The following is a 21,160-nucleotide window of genomic DNA, read 5'->3' as shown; positions in this document are numbered from 1 at the left end:
TTTTTTTTTTATTACCCTGTCTTAAGATTTTCTGAAACTTCATTTATGATTAAAAAAAAAGCCAGTAGACTTACTTACTCTCCACTCTGCACATGCGTGGAGTCGACCTCGGGCATGAACCAGCCTGCAGGGACGGATGAAGTACTCCCTCTCGAAAATCATCATGCGGCTACTGTGATGAAACTGTGAAGATGTTTGCATGCTTTAGTAAAAAAAGGTTAAATATGTAATATGAAAACTGTGAACATGAACCGGGCAGCGCACACCTGACAGACAGAAACATTTAAGCAACTATGGGGGCTTTCCCCCCCCACATTTTTTCACTCTTAAATGATTTTTTGAGACTTCTCATGAACAAAAACAACAGTGTGCTGAGAGCAGTGTAAAATCTGCCTCGTATTTCCTGTGAAAGAAAATTGCCAAGGTGATTATTTCAAAGTATAATACAAAGTGAGAAGTAGGCGTTGACATGTCATGAAATGCATTTTTTTCTCTTTGTTTCAGGAGTTAAAATATTGGCTAAACATCTAAACATGTAAAAGTTGCTGTGTCAGTTGATTTAATACAGAGGATTAAAAAAATGTTTTATTAAATAAGTACAATATTTTAAATTGCATACATTTAAAATATTAACTAATTTATTTTTTGTGAATATTAGAAGGGATTTATATAGCAGTACAAGATAGTACAATAATGTAATTGTTTGTATATTTAGATCTTTTTTGTGGATTACCAGCATGTAAATACTTTAGCATTTCAAATGTTCTTTCCTTATGACGTCATCTATTTTGTCCCTCCTGCATCAACACAAAATGATGCTGCCACTCTATACTTCAAAGTTACGATACAGTTATCTCATGTACAAGCTCCATCTTCCTGCCAAGCTCTTCAGTTTTAGTTTAATTAGCTACGTTTGAGTGCATTTGCAAACAAGCATCTGGGTTTTTATATTTATTTTGAAGTAATTCCTGTTTGATCAGCTTTTTGGTTTGTGACAGAACAGGACTTGTTTTACTTTGAATAATGACGCTCCCTTTCTAGCTTCTGTCAGCAAGGTATTGTTGGTTTTCTCTCAGAAATAAATAACATAAAATACTAATAAAGCACATTTAAGTTTGAGGTTGTAAACTGACTAACTGCAAATTAATGGGGAATCACTATACAAACAAGCTTTTTTCCTCCGGTGATGCTGAATATATTTCACATCACTCACTTCTCTCCTCTACTTTCTGGTGAATGCAGAATACACACCACATATATACAGATACAACCAGACACACAACAATCAGCTGCTCACTGAGACTTACCGGCTGTGTGACTCACGCTCCACTCGGATGGAGCGGATGCTGTCCATGCCGCGGTCATGAACTCCAGACACTTGCCCTGGAAGTGCTCCTGTTCAAACATAGTCACCTGTTGGGGGGGTGGGGGGGGAGCAGCACATGGGGAATGGAAGGAAACAGCCTGTTTGCAACAAGCATTTTCAGTCTAAGTGAAAAGTGTGATCTTACTTTAAAAGAAGGGAGCTGTGCCCACGGCCCTGAAGGAGATGGGTGAGCTCGTGTAGGTTTTGGAATATCTATTCATGGCTAGAAAATAAGAAAAGGTCAGGAAAAAACCAAGGGAAGTTTTGTAATAATTAAACGATAACTGAATAAAAAAACAAAATACACAAAATGTTGCGTTTTAAGCTTAATTTTCCACAAAACGCACACATAAATGATCAAATAAACCATTTGTGTCCCAACAACAGCTCCAGTTTGACTGTTTTCCCTCTTGAAAAAAAAATCAGTAATTTATACTTTATCAGACTGTTTTCCTCGGACTTCCCACGCAACAAATCATCTTTAGACTTTGGTCTCAAACTGGACCTTCTGTTTCATATGAACGGTCACGCGCCGTGCTCGTATCGCGCATGAGCTCTCGCGACTTGGCTAGGTGAGCCTGTCAAGTGTGATGAAAATAAGACCAACCTCTTCCGGCTGGCCAAAACCTTCAAAATAAAAGCTAATCGTGACCTACATACCAACCTGACACTGTAATGCAGTACCAGCATACTTGTAAAAAATAAAACTTTATGTATTTTTTGAAGCATTTCTGTCAAAATACAAAAGTTAGTATTTGACAAGATATTTTATATAGACTAGATATTGCTAAGAATATTATTAAAAACATACTATTATTGCGTATTGTTCCATAAATTATCATTATGTCTTGTGACAATTATGTTTAATGAAGTTTTTTAAAAATTATTATTTCTTTTACCATTATTATTTTTAATAATTAATATTTCTTGACTTGCTATTTCAGGAAGACGTTTGTTGAAAATGGCAAACTGTTGTTTCAGGTTTTCACATTAATTTGTATTTTTTTTTATTTACTCTTTCATTGAAGACAGAAGAGAAAATTAGCTTTGAAAACACGCTTTTTGAGAGGCAACTATTAAGTGACGGGAGAGTTCCGTGGTTCCTCTAACTAACATTGATCAACTTGACGCAGGTTGCGGAAAGAGGCACTTCTGAGCTCAAATCTGTGCGTAAAGTGAAGGAATGGGTTGAGCGCGCACACCAGCGGTTAGGATCCAACTCTGTCTTTGTTAACCCTGAGCGCCCTGTCGACTCAGCAGATCATATAGACAGGACCCACAGAGGTTCGGCTTATGAATGCACTGTTTTGGTCTAATCGTATAGGTCAGCAGTGCCATCGTATAGAGTAACAATGGAGGAGGGCTATAGGCAGAGAATGAACAGGATTTTGAAATACCATCAGGGGTGATGGCTTCCCAAACTCAAATGTCTTTAATGAAGATGCAGCCTGTGTTGTGGTTCTAATCATTACTATAATTTATCAAGGATTAGAATATTTTAAAGACAACACTGCATTAGATCCCACCTAGACGCGACATAAACCTTTTCTTTAGGCATGTTTATTGTGAATGTTCCACCTTCTTCAAAATACATTATACATTTCTCCAACTTTAGCAGTCGCTGAAATTTTGCATAATAATGTCTGTAGAAACTGCTGTTAATTGGCTGTTATAGAAATGTTCCTGTCCAATCTTGTTCAGGCCTGTTCTTGATGCTGCCCTGTGCCCCCAAGAAAATGCACCATATTGTGATCTCTGAAATAAGGCGGGAGATGATTTAAAGCTTTTTTTAATGGGGGAAAAAAAAGAATCTCAGTGTTTTTATTTTCACAAATATGACTTATGAATCCAAATATCTCAAGGAATCTTTAATTAGAGTAAAAAATAATTAAATGGAGGCTTGACCTATCTACACTGTTTTGCTTTTCTGTTTCTCTCATTTAAAACTGTTGCCTGTAAAAACATACAAAAACTTATTATTATTATTTTAAGTCAAGCAAGTGTAGTATGTAGTGGCAGGGAATAGAAAAAGTTACAATTCTTCACTAGAATATCGTAGCTGTACAAACATCTTGATTGAAATCCATCTACAGTTAGTTTTTCTCACAAGATTTCACTTTGCTCTAAAAAGATTCTGCAGATTGATGCTACACGTGTGGAAGTGAAGTTAAAATTGCAGCATACCATCAGAGAGCAGCTGCAGTGATCTTGCTCAGAAACAGAGGGGACAAAAGAAATTTCATTCTGAGAAAGGAGGCACAAAGTAAAAAGAACACAAAACAAAATACAAGAAAATATATATTTTTTTTACCTGACAAACTTTATGCTCACAAACAACTCTCTTAAAAATGATGGGATAGCAACTGACCTCCCTCAAGTTATATGCTGTCTCTGAGACATGACCTCTGTTTGTGTCCCTGTTCCTCAGCCTCGGATGCGTCTTTTCATTTGAAGTTAAATTTCTAATTGTTTCAAATCCTGAGGTACAAATCGTCTCAAATCAGATGGTGAGGGGAAGTTCATTGACTTTGCTTTCACAAATTTTTCTCGCGTCCTCTTTACATGATTTCTGGTGAAAGCAAGAATGCTTACTCTAAACATTTCTGGGTTACAAATAGATTCAAGTAGATCCATCTACTTGATATAATCCTTTTAAAATGTTTTTCTTTGTCATGTAAGTGAATCAGTTTTCTGTTTACAATGATACGCAGTTTCTCCACATGTCTCGTGCTCCATGTACGGTAGTGTGTTTTTGTTTTTGGGAGGCATTTCTTTGTTAAAAACATATTTTAGAAATGATCAAATATCTGCTTTGAAAATTCAACGGAAAGGTCAGTTGTGAATGGAAACCCTGTGGTTTCAAAAGAGGCATGTAGTTTTGTATGTTTTTCTGCTGCCATAAGAAATTGTCACTGGGTGAGGCTGTCGGTTAACCTTTTGACCTACTAGCTCTCCTTTGGCACATGAAAGTTTTATCTAACAGTATAACCATGTAGCATCACCTGGATTGTATGCTGCACAGGCAGAACTGTTTCTAATTTTGAGCTGCAGCAGAAATAAATGTGTCTCATGACACATTTGCATGGTTGTATTGAACCCTGCGGTGCTACAAATAGTTTGATGAAGCGAATGACAAATGGGTTTGATGAATGAGTTGTGGAGATGAAGTCAGAGCAGACTCCGCTTTAATTCAGAGAGATAAGTAAAACAAACCACGGCTTTGCAGGAGATGAACAGAAACAGATATAAACGATAAACTATCTTTTCTAGTTATTGCTTGCTTTGTTATAGTGACAAATTCTCCAGCAGCACTGCCCGTTTTTAAACACAAATGTCTCCTATGTGAGAGTAATAAAGATGCCTTGACCTTGAGTAAGACAGGATATCACAAAGCTTTTCAAGTGGGAAAATAACGTGGGTTGGAAATAGTCTTTGAATACAAAAAATTAAGACAATCCTGAGTGGAAATAACAAAAAAACGTATGATTTTGAGCTAGCATTGTTTCAGATAATGTTTCTATTTTGAGCTGTAAATCACATCAATTCTTTATTGCCAAATGTAAAATGTAAGAAAATGAAGCAAAAAATGGTCTTATAATCAGTTCTATGAATCATATCCCATCATTTTATTAATGTAGCGCATTTAAAAGACTTCTGAACTTGAATGACTTCTGATTCTAAATTCACATGATTTTGGCCAAAACCTGTTGAAAATGTGTTCCAACAAGTTTTGGAGAACCTTTAAGCTTCAAAGCTTGCCAGAGTTAAGCTTAGCACCGACAAGGCTCTCCCCAAATGTTTTGGAAATATTTCTACAGTCTTTCATGAAAAACATTTGTGAGGTCAGACACTGATGTTAGACGAGAGTCTCTGCTCTAATATATCCCAAGGATGTTTTGTTTGGTTGAGTTGACTTTGCGCAGGTCAGTCATGTTCTTCTACACCAAACCAAACTCATCTCTGGATTATGGACCACTCTGTCAATTGGTGCAGTCGTGTTGGAACTGACGCCGTCATACAATGTTGAGCTCCATTCTCTGAAAATAATTAGCTACAATCCCTCACCGCCCCCTCCACATAACTGTCTTTGCACCAAACTTTACACCTGACAATGCAGTCCGGCAAAGACCGTTCTCCTAACAACTGCCAAATCCAGATTCATCCATTAGAATTGCAAAGAGGAATAATTTATTCTAGCAGAAAACATCCCTCCACTGCTTGTTAGTGCAGTGGCAGCGCGCTCTGCACCACCGCATCAGTCACTGAAACCCATTTCATGAAGCTCTCTCTCTCTGCTCATGAGCTGATGTGAAGAGGTTTGGTGACTTTTACCTTCAGTTCAATGCTATAGGGAGCAATTTGCAAAAGACAGAGGCAGTTTCTTGCATGCATATGTATTTCATTGAAGTTTTGTCACAGACTAAAGCAAGGTATCACAAATGTGTTAAGTGAAAGAAAAATGATTCATCCTGTCCAATATTTTTCACAAAATTAAATGTGAAAGTGTGGCAGCACCAATCCCCACTAATTTGATGCAAAAAATAATACAAACTGGTTGGGTGATATCATACCAGTGTGTTTTAAATTAAATTCAGCTGTTCTATGAATACAAAAAGAGTTAAACAGATTCTTTTTGCAGTTATAGGATTAGTATCATTCATGTCCATAATGTTTATGTGGAACTTTAAACCAGATCTGTAAATAAAACACAAAATGGCAGCAGATCAAACTGTCTACTCAACATCCGTCCTATACAAATGAAAAATAAAACAACAATTAAACATCATAATACAGTAATGAGAGTTTCATATTTTATGTATTTAGAAATATAAACGTAATTCCACCAAATTTGGGAAAACTTGACATGATAGAATACTTCTTGTCCTTCCTTTACCTACACTCATTGCACTTTGTTATTTCTAAATAAACTGGTTTTCAAATATGACTGATATTTTTTGATGGTCCTGAAAACAAGCGTCTACTCTACAGTAAAAAGCTGTTCTGTAAAGTAACTTGAATGCCTCTCTCGCCGCTCTTTTTATTTGATTATCAGGCTCTCTGCAGCGACAAAAGATGTGCAATGTTTGATTCATAACGCGCCCTCTTCTGCCTCTTGACTCTCGCTGCCTCTATCTTGACCATATTCAAAGGACAGGAAGTAGGCTGGCCATTGAACACCTCTTTGCTTACGTCAGCCGCCGGCGTCTCAGCTGGAGCACAGCTGTGGCCTCAGCCTCCTTTCTGAGTTCATGTGATGCCGCACATCACATGAACTCGACTGCCAGCTCATGCTTCACATATGGCCTGTGTTTCCTCCATACTCTGCAGCCCACACCCACTGTAATATTACCCTCACCCACACTGGAAGGAAAATACACAGGGCTTTTAATTTAATGACCTCCTCCTACAGTGTTCATGAGAGAGATTCAGATGGGTGTTTGTCCTTGCATTCGCAGGACCCCTTTGCTCACCCAAAGGTATAATAAGGTTATTGCTTCTCCCAGCTTATTGCTTCTCTCGTTATTGTTTTACCCAACTCGTTTTTATTACAGCGCCGACAGAAGCAGGACAGAATATTTTTGTGAGAAGCCTCACTGTAGAAAAACCTGCCCTGCTGCTACATTGAAAATCCTAGACCAAAAACCATTTAGATATGACAACAAACACAGACAAAGATCGCTCCGTCTTTGTCAAACTACAATTTTGAACAGATTTTTGGGTATTGTTTATGAAAATATGCGATTAGCCAGTAGTTGTGGTTGCTGATTCAAGTTATTGCCAAAACAACTGGGATGTTTTTGTGAAGCAGAGATACAGAAGCTGGCCATAGTTTTTAGGAAGATGATTTTAGCTAAGTGGAGGGGAAAAGGAGGACAACACTGTACGAAGACCTATTGAGGCTGAAAAAGACTAGAGACGAGGGTGGAGGTTCACCTTCAACCAACGCAATAAATACAATGAAGTGGTTTGGATTCACCAATTAGAATAATGCATTCAAAGTTCAAACCTAAATCCATGTTTCATGACATGCAAGTCTTATTTTATAAAACTGAGGTTGAGCTACAAATAAAGCGACTATGATTAAACATGTCTGTATCTAGACGTCCAAAGCTGGTTGTGGCATTAGACTTGAAGAGGTACTTGCAGAAAAATATGAATACAGAAAAAGGTGAAAGAATTCTAAAAGTAAATGCACGCCACACTTTTCAGATTACCACATTTATTTTCAAAAATTAAGAATGTTTCATTTTTCACAGAATTACATTGCTTCAAGTTGATCGATGACATAAAATTCCCTCAAATTAGAAACTATTTTGTTTAGAAGAAACTTTATACGACATAAAAACTTACACATAGAGCCTCCTGTACTGTCAGAATTAAAAACCTTGAGTCTTTTGTCTCAAGGCAATGCACTTTTTCTAACTTTCTATAGCAACTAATGCTGCTGCCGCCACAGGAAGACTAACAATAATTAGATATATTTGTTTCTAGTTGTGTCATATTTTTCCTATTTATGCCCTTATTAATTACTAAACACACCTTGAGCAGTATCTCAACTTTATAAAAAAATACAATACCAAATTATTCTTGATGCTAACTGGTTGTAGTTTCCACTGCGACCAAAGTGTCTCTACTTTGCAAGAAAAGGAAAATGAATAATTTCAACAAGAAAAAAAAAATACTTTTGCACTTTTGCTCTAATGTAATTATAAATAACCTGACATTAGGCGTCGTTTATTTATTTTCAACATTAGTAAAAGTTTTACTTAAGCGATTTGGGTCCACCGCTGGTGTTTTCAGCCAGGTTATTTGTAAATTCAATAGCGACGTCTTCAGTTGTCTTTGATTAAGTCCTCTTGATCTAACAAAAAGCTTTGAGGTCATCTGTCTTCCTTGTAGTTTTCTTTTATATCAGCTGGTATCCTGTGTCTCTCTCTGTGTTTGATGATGGGGTATTTCTATTCTGTGGGGGCTGTGAGCTCAGCGAGTTTTTTTCTATCTGCATAATCCCCTCACTCCAGGCGCCAGCATATAAAAGCTACAGTGGGCCCCCCCTGTACTCCCACACTGATCCACCAGTCCACTCCTTTACTCACACACTGCCACAGGTAAGACAGTGATCAACAAACCCGCAGAAAAGAGAAGAGAAGAAAGGATTTGAGATAGAGTACAGATATTTATGGTCGTGGGAGTCAGAATTATAAAATAATATGAATTAATGTGATCTTAGAATGGGAAAATCCAGCATTATTAATGGAAAACATAAAGAATATGGCAGGCTTTAAAATCAAATGTTGTGCTGGCACATGGTGAGAAAGCATTTTCAGTAGCCAGTGAACGGATCCATACTGTTAAACTGAATTAATTTGAGTGATTTTCTTGCAGCTCATTTTGTCTTTTGTGCTTCTCATTGTTTGACTGCGGATAAAAGACATTGATTGTTCTGAGCTCCAACAAGTGTGGCAAAGTTTGAACAGACCGACGGATCTTTTTGTACCATCTGTCGAAAAACGGCTCAGACTTTGCTTTGCATTGCTTTTGTTCTGCTGTGCAAGTTAAATGTTTGCTAACGTAGGACTCTGTGGTCTCGTCTCAGGTGACCAAGCTTTTATGACTCCAGTCAAAAACAGAGAGAAAAAAGGGATTTTAAAATATATCAGAGTGTCAGCAACAATCCGTAGGAATTACATATAAAAAAAATTTGAGAAAAAAAGGGAGAAAGTTATATTAAAAAAATAAAATTGAACAAAGCAAAATGAAAAAGTACATTTTGATTCAATTTACATATTTGAACAGGAGCAGGAAGAAGCTTGTTCTCTCATTAAATCTAATCCCTTAACGGTTATATTCTTAAGCAACATTAATGACAAAATCTGATTATCAAGAAAAAGCAAGTGGCAGAGATATTTTGTAAATTATATTGACGCTGTGAAAGCCTCTTAAATTGTAATCTCCCTCTTTGCAGAAAGCATGTTTAAAGTTTAATTTATTGTTTGTTCTGAACAAAATCTGTGCTGTTTCAAATTTTACTAAATCAGGACATTTTAAGGAATAAAAACAGAAAATTTGGTCCCTACTACCAAATATGTAAATATATTTAATTGCTTTTATTTATAAAAAAAAGTATTTTGGACTTTAGTCGATGTCAGACTAAATGTTTATTATGTTTTTAAAGGATTATATTAGAACACTGTAGAAAAATCAACCAAATTAAATAGTTTACTTTAATTGTTTCTACAAATCTCTGGGATGTGAGACTTCAAAATAATTTTTCAGAGTGTTTTGTCAGTGGTTGGTGACTTTTAAAATGTTAAAACTATTCCTTTATCACAAATCTTTTCTTCTCCTGGATTCAAGTCATGTCTGCTGGAGGAGAGAAACCCAAGTCCCAGCCTGATGGGAAGGCAGCTCAGAGCAAGACGTCTGAGACGGGCATGATGTCCTACAAGGTACGGAGAGCACACCCACGCATCTACAGCAGATTTTCAAACATTTCCTGCTACTCATTGTTAAACGGTGTGAAGCGGGTGGCCTAACGGTTTACCCCGAGCTCTCTCCTGCTGCTTCCTCCTCATGGTTTTTAAAGCTCCCTGAGCAGGTGGTCGAATGCTACAAATGGCTGAAAAATACTCCAGGAGGCCAGTTAGTGCTTTCCAGAACAACATGGGCTCTTCATAGCGATTTCTACCCTACACCCATTATTTGAAAGGTTTTCGCCACCTCAGTTTAACCAGTTCCTTTTCCCCCCCTCGCTCTGTGTTCATCAGATGTGCGTGTACGACCAGGAGAACTTCCAGGGCCGCTGCATTGACATCACCGCCGAGTGCGTGAACGTGTGTGACATGGGAATGGACAGGGTGCGCTCCCTGCGCGTCTGCTGTGGGCCGTAAGTACCGCCGACTTCCGCACGCCCTCGAGTTTAAGCAGTGCACGCAGAAACCCCACTTCTCCGGGCAAACAGCAGGTGATTTCACTGATGCGCCTCTCCATTATGGGACACTTTTGCTCTTTCAGGCTTTTATCCACAGCGATTTGCACAGAGTGCAGCAGGAGAGCGAGCTTCAGTTTTCCAGATAGCATCTGACTTTGACCAGCAGCAACTTTCCTCTGCTTACACACTAACCAAGAAACTGCAGTTGCAATGTGAGCAGAATGAAAGACACGATAACAGACAATAACAGAATAAAGAGCATCATTATACGATTCATTTTTCCACTAAATCCCCAAAGAAGCATCTCAGGCCAGAATATGTCAACAATCAGTTTTGAGAAGGAGTCGACAAGCAGAAGCGCGAGATCAAAGGCTAAGCAGCGCTCTCGCGAAGGGTAATCAATGCTGCTCTCTGAGTTTAATAACTGAAAGGCTTCCATAATCAGAGATTCAATGCACATCTTTCGTCTTAGTGCACTTTATTCCACTCCTCAGATTTGTGGGCTTTGAACAGATGAACTTCTGTGGTGAAATGTTTATCCTGGAGAAGGGCGAGTACCCCCGCTGGGATTCATGGAGCAGCTGCCAGAAGAACGATTACCTTCTGTCCTTCAGGCCTGTGCGGATGGTGAGCTCTGCCATGCTGTCACTCGTGAATAAAGCTTGCTCTCTTCTATTCTTCCTCTTCATTTCCTTTTTTTGTTTTTGTTTCATCCAACACGTTGCAGGATCCTGAGAAACACAAGATCTGTTTGTATGAGGTTGGCGAATACAAAGGTCGTAAGATGGAGATCATGGATGATGATGTTCCCAGCCTGCCTGCCTACGGTTTCACCGACAGAGTGGGAAGCATCTTGGTCAGCTGTGGGACGTGAGCATATTAAAGTTATTTTACCTTTGTGAAAACGCTTGCTTTTAGGGTTGACCCCATGTTTCCAACCATCAACGGTTCGTAACAAGATTTACCTGCTTGATTTTTACCTCAGGTTTAACAAGCAAGTTTTTTTTCTGAATTTATTAAAGAGTATTTAAACTATTTATGCCATGTTAAAAAAACAAAAACATCAGATCTCATTCACCACAACACTCTTAGACACAGCAATAACCTTTAGGAGTTCAGGGTTTACAAAAAAAGAAGAGCAAAAGCTGTAAAAAGACCATTTATAAGGAAACTGTATTTTCCACAGAAGCATGGCAGCTTTTCCTCCAGGCTGCTACATCAAAGAGCTCAACATGAACTGGTCACTTATCTCCTTTGCCTTTTTCTACTTGTAGTTTTCATTTATCGCAACTAAAAAGGTGCCGTTTGCCACAGAGCGTCATTTTGGATGTATAGTCGGACTGGCCACAATTATTTAAGTTGATCCCAGGAAGGCTGGAGACTAAAGTTGTTCTCTTTAATTCTGTCTTCAACATCTTTCTGTCATGCTGGATTTGGAAATGTTGACAGACTTTTGCCTTTTCCAAGGAATGCTCACAGAGATGAGTAATTAGTACAGCTAGCAATGCTAATCTGTATGATTCCTGATTGGGGAATGATCACCAATAACATACAGTGTTGCATTCTGGGTGCTTAGTTGTGCTCATCAGCTCCACTAACCAGTGCAGCACATAGATGACTGTTTCAAATTAAGAGAAATAGTCAAAATTATGGATGTTTTCTGTATAATAACTTGTCTCAGTTTACCTCCTCAGTAGTTTTTCATCACTTTATGGATAAATATTGACCCAGTGGTGATTCCTGCATGAATGTGGCCCTAGGCAAGCCTCTGCTTTTAAACCTGCCTCCTCAGATGCCAGGAAAACCCAATTTGTAATCAGCGTAGAATATCTTGGTCCTGATTGATCTTCTCCATTTGTAGTGCTTGTCATGGGTCCATGATAGTAATCCAAAAAGGGCCTGTAAAGTATGAAAATGTCTCATTTTGTCTTTCATAAATGTTTACATTTATGGTTTGTAAGTCTCAAACTAAGAATCTATGTCCAGTGTAGATTAATCAAAGTCAGGTCTTACAGATTCACTCATTTAATATTTCAGATTTACTGGCAGAGATAATTCATTTCAGCCCATATTACTGGAAAACATAAAAATAACCCTTTAGCTTAGCAGTGAGTGTGAGAGCTCACATTAGACACCAATTAGAGCCTTTAGCTGCTACAATGAACAACCAATTTCCTTGCTGTACTCACACTCATGTAACCGCTGGTCTATTACTGGGTGGAGGGTCATATTGCTCATATAAAAACAGACACTGAGTTGGTCAGAGGGGAAAACAGTAATAATTTTGTGGAGGGCTGTCTTTTCTACACCAGCAGAAGCGCCGCAGCGGAGAGCTGCTCTGTATCCAACGTGATGCACTTGTTGCAAATGCTGGTGATGAAGTTTTGCGATAAATTAAAAATAACAAATCTGCCAGAACTCCTCTACATATCTGGTATCTCATCGACAAAGCCAGGATCATCTCATATAAATCTTTACTTGATGTTTAAGTGTGGATTTGCCACACTCCTACACAGTAGCTGCAACAACTAGAGCAGCCACCAAAGGGCAAGTGGACTGAAAAGTGGCTTGCAATCATTATTAAGTTTGTTGAAGCTGTTGTTCTGATTTTATAATTACATAAACATTGATTCATCCAGGAAACCTCCTACTAGAAGAAATTGAAGACGGCATCTTTGCAGTTTGCTTATATTTACATCAGTCTCCAAGGGAAGAAGGTTTGAAGTCACATAAGCTGTTCGACATTTGTTATCTTTAAGTCATTGCTTATTTGAAACAAGGACAGCCGTTAGCATGTGCAAACAGACACCTGGCAGTGCTGTCATGTGAAGTAGTCAGGAAAACTGTGTTTATATTGGAGGCTGCAGCTTTCACAAACAAAAGGAGGCAACTTCTGCTCTCCATCCCCACTCGAGATTTCAGGTCACATGGCATTAGCTCCACCGTTTCTTCGGGGTACACACTGGATAGAAAAGTTGCAAATTTAACACAAAATCAAATTTTGTCAGGAGTCACATCGTGCTTTTAGAGCATAAAAAGTTTACAGAAGATTTGAAAAAGACGTTACATGAATTTTATGTGTTTTGTGGCAAAATGAAAGAACCACAATATTGATTTTTCTTTTACGTCTTAAAGCTTGGGTCTCAAACTGCATTCCTCGAGGGCCAGAGTCTTGCAACTTTAGATGTCACTCTGCCTCAGCACACCTGGGTCCAATCTGAACTCATTGCCAGAGCTCTGCAGAGCATGACTGCATGAAAGTGAGGCAGTTTCACCATGTAATCCAAGCCTGTAGGACAAGGGACACATCAAAAAGACTGCAGTTTGAGAGACCATCAACCATTTCCAAAAAGAAAATTTATACATTTATTGGTTAGAATATTCTGCATTTTTTGGAAAGTGTCAATTGACTTACTAACTTTTTTCTTGTACTGATGAAAAAACAAACAAACAATATTTGTTAAAATCAGCCTTTTCTATGTAAAAATTTCAGAGCCACAAATTACAAAACCTTTTTTTTATACAGGACCCCCTCTTGAGGGAAAGTTTAATAGATGTTACTTCTACAAATAACATCAACAAGCTGAATTTGCTTCTGACTCTGAGGTGTCATGAAAAATGTCTAAATCTGGTATCTATTTCACCAGGACACAACGGCGTTGATATCACCTTCCTCTTTTTACGTCACTGCATCCTCCATTGCGAATTCGATATTCACAGCACGAGGTGGAACATGCATACGGTGGAAATTGCACAAGTCTCACCTTTGTGGCTTGAGACCTTATTTAACTTATCTAACAAGTATTCATAAGCAGTGCTTTGCAGTCGTTTTTGTATGCCCGACTGTGGCTGCAGCCCGACTACCTCACCAGACTTCTTTCCGCATTTGCATCTTCCAGTCGGCAGATCATACATATTGCAGAAGGGCTGCCAAAAAACATTGCACTCTGATTCTCAGACTACTGCGTCAAAAAAAAGTCAGCGCCTGCGTGCCGCTGCGTGTGTCAGACGATTTTCACATCCGTGACGTCATTCTCTTTCAGGCAGAAACAGCTTTCTAATCACCAACTCTTCTAAGCTGAGAGAGAGAGAGAGACAAACAGAGAGAGCGAGAAAGAGAGAGAGAGAGAGAGAGAGAGAGAGAGAGAGAGAGAGAGAGAGAGAGAGAGAGAGAGAGAGAGAGAGAGAGAGAGAGAGAGAGAGCAGGAATAGAGACTTTTTCATCAGCAGCTTGCTGAGGGTGTCGTGGACGTCAGCAGCTCTGCGTCCCTGGATGTGTTCGCAGAGGTGTGGTTGCAAACAAAGCTCCTTCTCTGCTGTGATTACTTTGTTCTCAGTGCTGTGAACCAGTGGAAACAAACAGCTGGGTAGCAGACCCGGCCGTGTCTGAAAGTCTGACGGCATAACAAAATAGATCAATGTGTTTTTTTTGTTTTTATCTGAGAGATTGTTTACCCACTATGATTTCTCTGCATCTGTCTCTGAGCAGATTTTATGTATATTTCTCACTTATCTCTCACTCGTCTTTCACCCTTCTGTTTGCCTTCACTTGTAAGCAAAGTGAATGAATCATTTTCAATGCAAACTTTGGAGCTGTTCACGCCATGCTTCTCTCTTTCCCTCCCCAGCTGGGTGGGGTACCAGTTCCCCGGGTACCGGGGCTGCCAGTACCTGCTGGAGAAGGGCGACTACAGGCATTTCAATGAATTCGGCGCTCCCTGCCCTCAGATGCAGTCCATCAGACGCATCCGCGACATGCAGTGGCACCCACATGGCTGCTACACCACGTCCTCCAAGTGAAGCTCGGTGAGGAAAAGAAGAAGTGGGGGAGAGGTGGAGGTCTGGAGGGGTGAAGGAGGGAGGGCAATGAAGGAGAGGAGGAAAGAGAGGGTGCAGTGACGTTTCCTTAATCTCTTGGTGGTTCAATTTGCAGAGTAGAGGGGATACGGTAGGGAGTTATTTATAGTTGCAATTCAGAAAACAGTGGAACGTTACAGGAAGTTGTAGAGGAGATAATTACAAGAACCACTGGGACTATATCTGGTTAGAGAAACTCTTTATTTCTCTGCCTCTCTCCCGGTCTCTGTCATGTCCTGCCTTTCCCACATCCCTCCTCCTCCCCCTTCATGTTTCACGTTTCACCCACGTCAGCCCTCACCCAACCTATCGCAGCCTGAGTAAGGGAGGGAAGGAGTTTGGATTTGTTTCATGTTTGTTTGATGGACAAAGGAAGATCGAGTAAATAAAGATGGAAAAACTCTGAAAATTCACTGCTCCCATCCTGCTGCTACATCAGCCCCAACTCCAATAAAGTTACTCTCCTCCTAATTTTTTTGATTTGTCTTACTTAGCCAATGTGCTGCTACAGATATATTTGAACTCAAGGAGACAATGATGGACACCTAAGAACAAGTAAACCAGCTTGCAATATCCCTCCATCATGCGCTTATGTCATTTTTTCCCCCTGAAAGTTGTCTGGTTGACAGAGTCTTCTGCTAGAGTTATCAATCTCTTGTCTGCTGCTGAGTTTAAAGTTCTTCTTGTTGTACCGTTTACATTTTTGGAATGAACAGCGCTGCAGAGATTCTGTTATTTAAAATGCATATCCAGATCTGCCTGCTGGCATTACCACAGGTGGACTCAGGTAATCCTAGGTCTTTGTGATGGTGTGTAAACTTCACCAAACAACCGAATTAAATCGCAGTTGTGTTTGTCGTTTAGTTGACGTTAAAAAGCATTTTTGACTTATTGTCAATGGATCTAACAATGATGTTTTGATGACTAAACATGATCAAGTGGTTTTCTTTCCTCAGTAATACATTTACTGAGGAAATGTCACTGCATGTTATTTCTGTTTCTGACCACGTTTCATCAAGTAATGCTTGTTGCTATATAAAATCTCATCCTTTTGTTGAAAAAAAAAGAAAATTATTATCTCCATAGAGCTTCAGAGCATCTTTTTGTTCATTGCTTAGGTTTGCTCCTCAAGTTTGCTCTCATTATATTTCAGATTAGGAAGTTGCTGAGCAGAGCAGGAAATATTTAGCTTTAAGTCATTTCATAGCAATAAGTATGTAATAAGATGTCATTATGAACAGTGCATCTTCATCCAGCCATTTTCTTTACAGCCTTGTCCCTAGTGGGGGTCAAGGCTGTAACCTGTACAGCACAATGATGCTATACAGGTTACAGCATCGTTGTATTAAATGAATCTCTTTCCTCAAAATACTATTTCCACGACGAAAGTGTGGAAAAAATATTTTTGCAAATGTATTAAAAATAGAAAATCAGAAGGCAGTGAGATTATGAAAGCACATTTACATGTGTATCCACATGTCTGGAGCTCAGTACTTCATGGCAAAGGTTCCATTGATCCGTTTACAATGAACATCCTTGAGATGCCTCAACAGCTTAAATGGAGTCCACCTGTGGTAATGCCAGTGGATTAGACATGTTTTTCAAATCCTCACACCTGTCTATGTAAGGCTCCACTGTTGACAGTGCAGGTCAGAGGGCAAACAACTAGTTTGAAATCAAATGAATTATCTGTAGACCTCTGAAAAGTATTCAGAAACAAAAAAAAAATCTCCTGCTTTCAAAGTCCCAATCAGAAAAGTCAAAAAAGTGACTTGCTACCCAAAGGTCTCCCTGTTGTCCAGAGCTCCAACTTTCTTCTGTGGAGAGAAGAAGGAGAACCGTCTCTGCAGCAGTCCACCCATCAGGCCGGTACCGAGGAAATATTATGTATTTTCCAAACACTTAGGGCCATTTTATAGCCAAATCAAGCAACTATATCTTACCTTCAGTTGTCATAAAAATATTGTACATAACTTAAAAGAAATCCGACTTATCACAGCTGTATCTGAACTAATGAACTAAGAAGTAGTTTAAAACTTTGAGGAAAGCCTTCCTAGAACAGCTGCAGCCATTAGAGCTGCAAAGTGCAGGCTCACATTATATTAAATGCTTTGAATTAGGATGTGGTTCAAATTCATGTGTGTGTGTGTGAAGGCAGACAAACAAACACTTTGGCGAATATAGGGTACTTCTTATATTTATATTGCAGAAAGATTCAGTTTGAGAAGCAAAATCAGAAATTTGACAAATGCAAGATATGTGGAAATTAACTTCTCTAGCACGGTGTTTACACGTGATTCACATCTTACTACATGTAAACTCATCAACATCAACAGAAAGTGTTTTTCTGACTTGTTCCAAATAGATGGGGATTCAGTCTGATTGCTCTTTCCAGCATAATGTTGTCATTCTTTCCAATATTAATTCCTGTAATGGAACTGGCATAGCGATCGTAAAACGGGTTACATTAGTGCCAAATATTTTCTCAAAAGTGATTTCAATTATTGAAAGAAAATTGACTTTTCAACATGTCTGAACTTGGCTGAGTCATTCCTGTTTTACCATCAAAAACCAATAAAATAAATGTAAAATTGGCTGCTCTTTTCAACCAATTTCATTTTATATTTTAAAATCCAGCTGTGCCAAATTGTTGCAACAAATGTGGTGCGATCTTATTAAAAGTGACTCATGCAGAACTGAATGCACTGTTAGTTGCTCCTTCAAAACTTTCACTAACTTAACTGGATGGTATGAATAACTTATATTCTGGAGCATAAAGGACGCTCTGCTCCCAGCCCAGTAGTGTTTTCGCTCAGCATATTTCTCAAAAGAACTCAACTTGATTTATACTGATGGAAACCAATTTGGCCCAGCTTTGCTTATTTGTAGAAAAAAAAGAAAAGAAAAAGTCCATCCCTGCTTCCAGAGAGTTCCAACAACACATTACGTTTCCTAGCTTGTGATAAAACCACTCGTGCATTATTTATCAATTCCACTGGAGAAAATATTGATGCGGTCTGCAAACATCAGCGCAGAAGTTGATGCAGACACACTTCTGCATTGACATTGTCTTTCCATTCTTGCATGAAATCATCAATTATTCTGACTTACTGTTCTCCTTTTCCTTTAAATGTTCAAAAATTCATACATCTAATTATACATGTGGGAATTTGTAGAAACTCTGTGCCACGTGGCCATGGTGGGTTATCCTGGCAATCACACTGCGTCAATGATGATTAGATTTTAATGGAACAAGCCTTTTAAGCTGCTTCAGTCATACAAGTGTGATAAAGCGACTTTCAGGAAGCTACAGTGGGATATTAATCATTATTTGGCTGCAGACGGATCAAAAAAATAGCTCAGCTTTAATCTTTTAACCCTTTCTTGAAGAAGAGGACAGTAATGTTTGCAGACATCTGATATGCTGTCCTGTCTTGGGGACTCTGTATTGTTGGCAGTTCTCAGTTACAACAGCAAAACAAAGCAGCGTCTGTAGTCACGTACTGATGGAAAGCAGAATAAGTAAAAAGTCCAAACAGCAGCACAATCTGATGCAACCCAACGCTGAGTGGTGGCAATGCAACCTGCTCAGGTTCTCAGATAGATGTCTATCTACATGCCTGAGGTTATACTTTGTGCTTGAACTAAGAACGCACATTCAGACACACTTGTGGTTAAACATTCATGTGCAAAAATCAATTGCAGCGTTTTACTTTTAAAACTTAAACACAGAGTGGGTGTGTCTTTAACAGATATGCAAGTCTATTTTTGTACATCTGCATATACAAAAACTTTATTTCTGACCCGCTGTACGTTATTTGTATATTTTATAAATACAGTATTTATTTTTCGAAGATTTCTTTTATTTTTATGTTGATTCCAATATATTTTAGGAGGGGTTATTCTTGAATGATGTTTTACTTTTTGATAACCAGTTTTGGTTATAAGCAACTGGCTTATTAACAGTTTAGATAATTATGCATTGCAAAAGAGAAAATAAAAAAAGAATGTGGCTATGATTCATACTTGGGTAAATTGAGGACTTAGAAATGTAATTTACCACTCTAGAATTTTTTTTTTACTTTTTTGTAATTATTAATTAAAACAGAATGTTTCCAGAGTAATGTGTAATTATCACAGATTACAATACACACTAGTTCAGTTTCTATTAATCAATAAAGCCATTAGATCATTATGTCTTTGACCAAATTTGTTCTCCACTATTTTCCTGTAGTGGTGTAGAGTTGTAGAAAAATATTTAGTATTTAAAACTTCAAGCTTTTTAATTACAGATATCACAGAACGCTTTATGGACTCTGGCAGAGTAGGTGGTTCAACGGGTGCAAAACTGCTTTGAATTCAAGCAACACACTATCAGGCAGACCGTAAACCTCATTACTGAAGGCTCCAGTGTTCTTCATTCTGCTTCCTTCTAAATGATAAAGCAAAACATGTCGATAGGTTCTGTCCAAACGTGCATGTGGCACAGCAGCTTTACACAAAATAGTGTAAAACTTTCCAATTCTTAATGAATATAAACAATTACAACAAGAATCTGCTGTGTGGGATCTTTTGAAAGCGCTTCAAGAAACAGGTAGAAAAAGGCTGCATCAGTTTCTGCGGTTTAGTAGTTTTTCTTTTGCATGATCAAAGTTCAATTTTGCCCCCCGGCTTATTTGACAATCCTTTCATTGCACAACAGACCTTTCACTTTCATGAGTTGCTTTGAACAATGTTAAACCAGCACTTCTTCAGATAAAAGCTGTGCAGGAAGAATACCCCTAAAAAATACCTTTTTTTTCCCCCAAAACTACTCAGCTCTTTATGTGCATCCAGTTGTTTAAACTTGGATCTTCTGAAAAATATTTACAGGCAGAAAAAAACAGTTTATTGAATTATTAATGGAGGAACAGTTTGATTAGACTTCCAAACCTATTCAACATCAAAGGACTAATGACATTCGAAACACAAAAAATATACGTAAATAAATCAGAGCGGGTGTGCAAAACTTCACTGTGTAAAAGGAGTGGCCATCTATTTTTGTCTTCTGTGAAATGGTTATTTATGCATTTGGTCTGAAAGAGTTTTTGTATGTTTCCTCTTTTGCCAAGGGAGCTCTGATGTAGCCGCATAATGGAAGCAGCTAAAAAGGCTATCTAAATTATTTCTTAGAAATCCTTGGAGGGCCTTTCTTTTGGCACCTGAGGCTTATGAAACAGTGCCCCAAGGTTAACATTTGTTTTTCAAAAGATTATCAGTGTACATGACACATCCAGGTAGTGTGTGTCACAGAAGTACACTGTCGCTCCTTTATGAAGATACACGTCAGTGAAACTGTTTGAGAACATGATTTAAATTTTTTTTTGCATCCTGATTCTTTGTGTTGAAGACTTTCCCATTTTTCCACAATCTCATTGCATGTTTCTGGCTCAGAGTTGCATGATTTTGTGACAGCTGGATCAATAAAGCCTTTAAAGTTTGATGCAGCTCAAAAAGCAGAGAGACGGTGAAATCAGCAGTTAAAAAGCAAAACAAAAATATTAATAAATTTGACTTGGTTTTCCTGTATTTTTCATCAGTCCCCTCACCACGGCTGCTCTGCTCGGAGATTTACAGTTACGAGAGAAAGCTGTTGAGTAAAAGTTTTCAAAGTGTGATCACCAGGGGGCTTCAAGTGCATCTAAGGAGAGTTAAGAAAATTACTCACCAGCTGTCAAAAGAAAAAGATAAATGCATCTTTTGTGGCTCATGAGCCCAGACACATTTCTTCACATGCTTAAATAAATTGTTGTGCAGCACAAATTTATCAGCAGGTGCTCGTTTTTAGGCAGGAAATCACACAACTTGCTGGTAGACTGGTGGACGTGTTTGTGTCTCAACAATAAGACCAAAGGCATTTATTCATTTTCCAATCGAGGCCCAAATACTTAAACTACTAGCTGGTCGTCATGGCGAGAAAAGCCAAAGGTTTGTCCAAAATCAGAAAGAATCAAATATCTTGTTAG

At 38.5% G+C, this 21,160-nt stretch overlaps 1 protein-coding gene and 1 long non-coding RNA gene across 3 annotated transcripts in view; one reads left to right on the top strand and one right to left on the bottom strand.

Annotated features, from left to right (window-relative positions):
- The window catches only part of LOC103464017 (uncharacterized), a 50,072-nt gene that overhangs the window by 7,018 nt on the left and 21,894 nt on the right, over positions 1-21,160 (bottom strand). Inside the window, exons 2-4 of one of the 2 annotated variants that reach the window (XR_533574.3) lie at positions 1,512-1,589; positions 1,308-1,413; positions 79-183 (exon numbers count right to left, since the gene is read on the bottom strand). This is a non-coding gene — a long non-coding RNA (uncharacterized LOC103464017). Of the gene's footprint in view, positions 1-74; positions 184-1,307; positions 1,414-1,511; positions 1,590-21,160 lie in introns of both variants that reach the window. The other variant, XR_001776841.2, reaches the window with a different exon arrangement.
- On the top strand, positions 8,359-15,626 carry LOC103464025 (beta-crystallin B1-like). Its single transcript, XM_008407821.2, has 6 exons — positions 8,359-8,475; positions 9,725-9,816; positions 10,135-10,253; positions 10,793-10,925; positions 11,026-11,168; positions 14,927-15,626. The coding sequence occupies exons 2-6, from the start codon at positions 9,727-9,729 to the stop codon at positions 15,096-15,098; spliced, it is 657 nt and encodes a 218-aa protein (XP_008406043.1). The 5' UTR covers positions 8,359-8,475; positions 9,725-9,726; the 3' UTR covers positions 15,099-15,626.

The sequence above is a fragment of the Poecilia reticulata genome, chromosome 1 (genome assembly GCF_904066995.2).
Source record: "Poecilia reticulata chromosome 1, P_reticulata-male-v2, whole genome shotgun sequence".
In the NCBI taxonomy this organism is placed as follows: Eukaryota; Metazoa; Chordata; class Actinopteri; order Cyprinodontiformes; family Poeciliidae; genus Poecilia; species Poecilia reticulata.
The sequence above is the reverse complement of the archived record's forward strand: the minus strand, read 5'-3'. Positions and strand labels throughout refer to the sequence as shown.